This window comes from Silene latifolia, chromosome Y, assembly GCF_048544455.1.
Source record: "Silene latifolia isolate original U9 population chromosome Y, ASM4854445v1, whole genome shotgun sequence".
NCBI classification, from domain to species: domain Eukaryota; kingdom Viridiplantae; phylum Streptophyta; class Magnoliopsida; order Caryophyllales; family Caryophyllaceae; genus Silene; species Silene latifolia.
The window spans coordinates 442,852,633-442,857,515 of record NC_133538.1 but is presented as its reverse complement, the minus strand read 5'-3'; the positions used below and the strand labels follow the sequence as shown (position 1 = coordinate 442,857,515).

Sequence of the window (4,883 nt, the reverse complement as noted above, 5' to 3'; positions counted from 1 at the left end):
GTTCCCAACACCATGGGGTACGGTCACAGTAAAAGGGGATCGAGAGGAATCCAGAAACTGCTACGCTCAAGCCCTCAAACCTACGACTAAGCTCCCCTCATAGCAATTACAGGACCGGGGCACCTCGAAAGAATATAAGGAGCCTCCCTCGGAGGAACTGGATCAGGTACACTTGGACGAGGAGCACCCGGATAGGACAGTATTGATTGGGGCAACTTGCAGTGAAGAGTTGCGCAGCCAACTGACTCAATTTCTGAAAACCAACATGGTCTGCTTCGCTTGGTCCCACAACGATATGGTAGGTATAGACCCATCCGTTATTTCGCATAAGCTAAGTGTGAACCCAGGCTGCACCCCAGTACAACAGAAGAGAAGAAAATTCGCGGCAGAACGAAACGAAGTCATTAACAAAGAAGTAGACAGTCTCTTAGCAGTGGGTAAAATTAGAGAAGTCAGCTACCCTGAATGGCTTTCTAATGTGGTAGTTGTGCCCAAGAAGAACGGCAAATGGAGGGTGTGTGTAGACTTCACAGATTTAAACAAAGCTTGTCCCAATGACCCCTTTCCATTGCCACATATCGATGCAATGGTGGACGTTACTGCGGGACACGAGGTACTCACCTTCCTCGACGCCTGGAGCGGTTACAATCAGATCAAGATGCATCCACAAGATCAAGAGAAAACGGCATTTATGTCAGAAAGAGGCATATATTGTTACAAGGTCATGCCCTTTGGCCTGACGAATGCTGGGTCCACTTACCAACGGTTGGTAAATAAGATGTTCAAGCAGCAAATAGGAATGACCATGGAAGTATACATAGACGACATGGTGGTGAAGTCCAAAAAAGCAGAAATGCACATGGAGCACGTGGCAGACACCTTCCAGACATTAAGGGAGTTTAAAATGAAAATCAATCCGTCCAAGTGTTCGTTTGGAGTATCCTCGGGAAAATTCTTAGGGTATATGGTGACCCAGAGAGGAATTGAAGCAAGCAAGGAACAGATAAAAGCAATACTCCAGCTGGAATCACCGCAGAAACCAAAAGATGTGCAAAGGCTAGCAGGAAAGGTGGCGGCACTAAACAGGTTCATATCAAGGGCTTCAGATAGGTGCAAGCTGTTCTATGATATATTGAGGAAAAGTCAGAAATTCGAATGGACCGAGAAACATGAAAAAGCATTCGCAGAACTCAAAAACTATCTAAGCACGCCACCGTTAATCGCAAAACTGGAGTAAGGGGAGCCACTATTCCTGTACCTGTCAGTCACGGAAGCAGCTGTAAGTGCGGTCTTGGTCAAAGAACAAGAAGGAGTGCAGCATCCCGTGTATTACATTAGCAAGTCTCTGCTTCCTGCAGAGACCAGGTACACTTCCTTCGAGAAACTAACATTGGCTTTGGTTACCGCTTCCTATAAATTGCGGCCGTACTTTGAATCTCACATCATCCATGTAATAACCAACTACCCGCTAAAGACTATTATGAGGAAGCCTGAACTTTCGGGCAGAATGACTAAATGGTCAGTGCATATTAGTGGCTATGACTTGCAATTCGAACCCAGAACAGCGATAAAATCCCAAGCCCTAGCAGATTTCGTCTCTGACTTATGCCCTGCTACCCGTGGGGAGGCAGAAGAAGGAATGTTGACGATAACAGGGAGTCAGGATAGTGAGATATGGACCCTATACATTGACGGAGCCTCAAATGCAAGGGGAGCTGGCGTAGGTTTGGTCCATCGATCACCTAAAGGTGATATGATAGTACAAGCTGTTAGGTGTGAATTCAAAGCAACTAACAAAGAAGCCGAGTATGAAGCCCTTATACTCGGGATGCAGATGACGTCGGAGCTTAAGGTGAGGAACCTGAGGGTGTATAGTGACTCCTTACTTGTGGTAAATCATGTAAACAACGAATATGTGTCACGAGATTTAAAGATGATAGCCTACTTGAAGGTAGCCACGGAGCAAAAGTCAAAGTTTAGAACATTCAAGATAACTCAGGTGCCGCGAGATCAGAACGTGGAGGCAGACGCCTTGGCAACGTTGAGGGCCACCTTCCAGCCCACAGAACTATCAAACATACCTATCACCCATGTGTTGACCCCAGCCATCCGAAGGAGCCGGATCGAATCCGGTGAAAGAGGATGTACACATGCAAATGTACACAGGAGCCAGGACGCTGGTTTCCACAGTAGGACAACAGGATGCAGATTGGAGGGTTCCATACCTAAATTGGCTAAGGGATGGGACACTCCCTGAAGACAGAAATGAAGCACAAAGTTTCAGGATAAAAGCTTCCAGGTATATCATGATTGATAACATTCTCTTCAGAAAGTCATTGGCAGGACCATGCCTCAGGTGCTTGAGCAAAGAGGAAGCAGAAACAGTACTGCAGGATGTACACGACGGAGAATGCGGGAACCATGCTGGAGGACGAAGTCTATCAAAGAAAATCTTGAGACAGGGGTATTTCTGGCCCACCCTGCGCGTAGATGCCGTAAATCATGCCAAACGCTGTGAGTCATGTCAAAAGGCGGCTCCAGCAATCCACCAGCCAGCAGAACCAATGCATCCGATTATCTCTCCATGGCCATTCATGATGTGGGGCATGGACATAGTGGGTAAGCTGCCCAAGGCTCCAGGAAACAGAGTGTATATGCTAGTTATGACTGATTACTTCTCAAAGTGGATTGAAGCAGAGGCAATGACAGAGGTAAAAGAACGGCAGGTGATCTCTTTCATCAAGCGCAACATCATAAGCATATTTGGGATACCATCGGAAATCATATGCGACAATGGATCCCAGTTCATATCAGATAACACCGAGGGCTTCTGTGCACGATGGAACATAACACTGAGAAAGTTAGCCCCCAGATATCCGCAAACCAACGGCCAAGCCGAGTCCAGCAACAAAATCATTATGGTGAACCTCAGAAAACGGCTGGAAGAGTTGGGGGGAAAATGGGCAGATGAACTACCATTAGTACTCTGGTCAGACAGAACAACACCGAAAATGGCAACAGGCCAAACTCCATTTAGCCTCGTATATGGAGCAGAGGCAGTGATACCCTCCGAAGTTCTGGTGCCCACGCACAGGTACGGCTGTCAGACGGCAGAGCAGAACAAGGTTGAAATGGCTCGGAGCCTGGACACAATTGATGAGCTGCGAGAAAGTGCCTACATACGTATGGCGTCGTACAAACAATCTATAGCAAGGACATATAACAAAAATGTCAAGATCAGGACCCTTGAAGTGGGAGACCTCGTACTCAGAAGGGTATTCGAAAATACCAAGAACCACAAAGCAGACAAGTTTGCCTACATATGGGAAGGGCCATATCAGGTCGAAAGCATTGTCAAGAATGGGGCATACAGGTTGATGACCATGCACGGTCAGATCCTGGATAAACCCTGGAACATTCGTCACTTGAAACGGTACTTTGTCTGACAAAGTGCCAAAACTTTAGTGTATAAAGGACCTTTCGAAAGTTCGTGAAGCAAAAAAAAAAAAAAAAACGGGGGGAAGGGGTTAGTATATGCCTTAGGTATTGGTGTGTTTCAGGAAACTTTTTTCTTTTGTTTTCCTTAGTTTTTCTTTTAAAATCAAATAGAGTCGTTTTTAAACCAAGTAGTCCAGGTCGTGGCTTCCTGGATCCAGGTGTTGCCCTGGAACACCATGAGATAGCACCAGGTAATTTGCACTACTTTTGGACATTATAATGCTTCTACGAAGAAAGGCTTTGGTACTAATGTTGGTTACTTGTCAGACGAGGAACACTTTGAGGGTCCAGCCCCTGCCATGTGAGGCTGCGAAGACGTTTATCTGAAGTCAAGCCACATGGGGAGCATACGCCGAGGTAGCGCGCAGGGTACGACATACTAAGACCACCCATACCTTAACGTTAACTCATTAATTCCATAGCTATGTCGTAGAGCAAAAGGTGCACGCACGGAATTTCAAACGTCTGGAACCACAAGGAACGCAACATTCCTTGTTAGTCAGAAATAGTCAATGAAGGTATGCTCTAATCAGCTAATCCTAGTGATAAGATATTTTACGTCATGGGTAAAATATGTTATCAGAAACCTGTCACCAGGGGCAAGGGTTGTGCACCTAGAGTCAGGTCAGCCTCCCAGGTATTCCTATGTGGAATAACAGCTCCAGAAATCAATGGCAAGAAACGCAAGTATAACAAAAGGAGGGCCCAAAACCTGGGCCTAGGACTACTTTAAGTTAAGGCATCTGCTACCTTTAGCAGACGCCATCAGAGTTTAAAGCCTGCGTACTAGCAAGCGCAAAACAAGCCAAAATAAAAAAACGAAAAAGAGTTTTTTACAAACTTGCGCCACGCAGGGCCAAGTCCCCAGATAACTTAAAATTTAAGAGAGGTCAATCCTCTCGACAACTGCATCCTGACCATTGCTCTGCTGCCCGTGCTCCACCTGCCTCTCATTGCAGTGTACCGACCGACCTCGGGAGTTGCGACATCTTCACGATCTGCTCCGCCAGGATCTCAACAGTCCTAGAGATAGCTCCAGAGATATCTATGGCGATGGAATCAGGCTCCGGATTAGCAACCTCAGCTTCAGAAGGGAACAGGGCACTCAGGTCCATACCATTGGGAAATGCACGGGCAAACTCGGCCAGCTTCTCCTCCAGATTCAAGGATGTGTGCCTCCCCTCGGTATAAGCACAGATGCAATCAATCCGCTCCTCAAAAGCTGTGTAGGCGCCCACGTTTTTGGCTAGCTCAGCCATCTTTTCAGCACGGGCCTCTGCCTTTGTCAACCCAGAAGTCAGAACGCAGTTAGCTTCCTGGGTCCTCGCCAGCTGGTCTTTAGCTGCTTCCTTCTCCTTTAAGGCCGCATGAAGCTGCTCCCTCAA

At 46.9% G+C, this 4,883-nt stretch overlaps 1 protein-coding gene across 1 annotated transcript; it reads left to right on the top strand.

Annotated features, from left to right (window-relative positions):
* Positions 1 to 1,480: 1,480 nt before the first annotated feature.
* LOC141632693 (uncharacterized) lies at positions 1,481 to 2,257 on the top strand. The gene has a single exon (XM_074445214.1). The coding sequence runs from the start codon at positions 1,481 to 1,483 to the stop codon at positions 2,255 to 2,257; it is 777 nt and encodes a 258-aa protein (XP_074301315.1).
* The last annotated feature ends 2,626 nt before the right edge of the window (positions 2,258 to 4,883 follow it).

Excerpts from the sequence above, each read along its gene's own strand:
- LOC141632693 (XM_074445214.1), top strand. The coding sequence starts at position 1,481 with ATGAGGAAGCCTGAACTTTCGGGCAGAATGACTAAATGGTCAGTGCAT.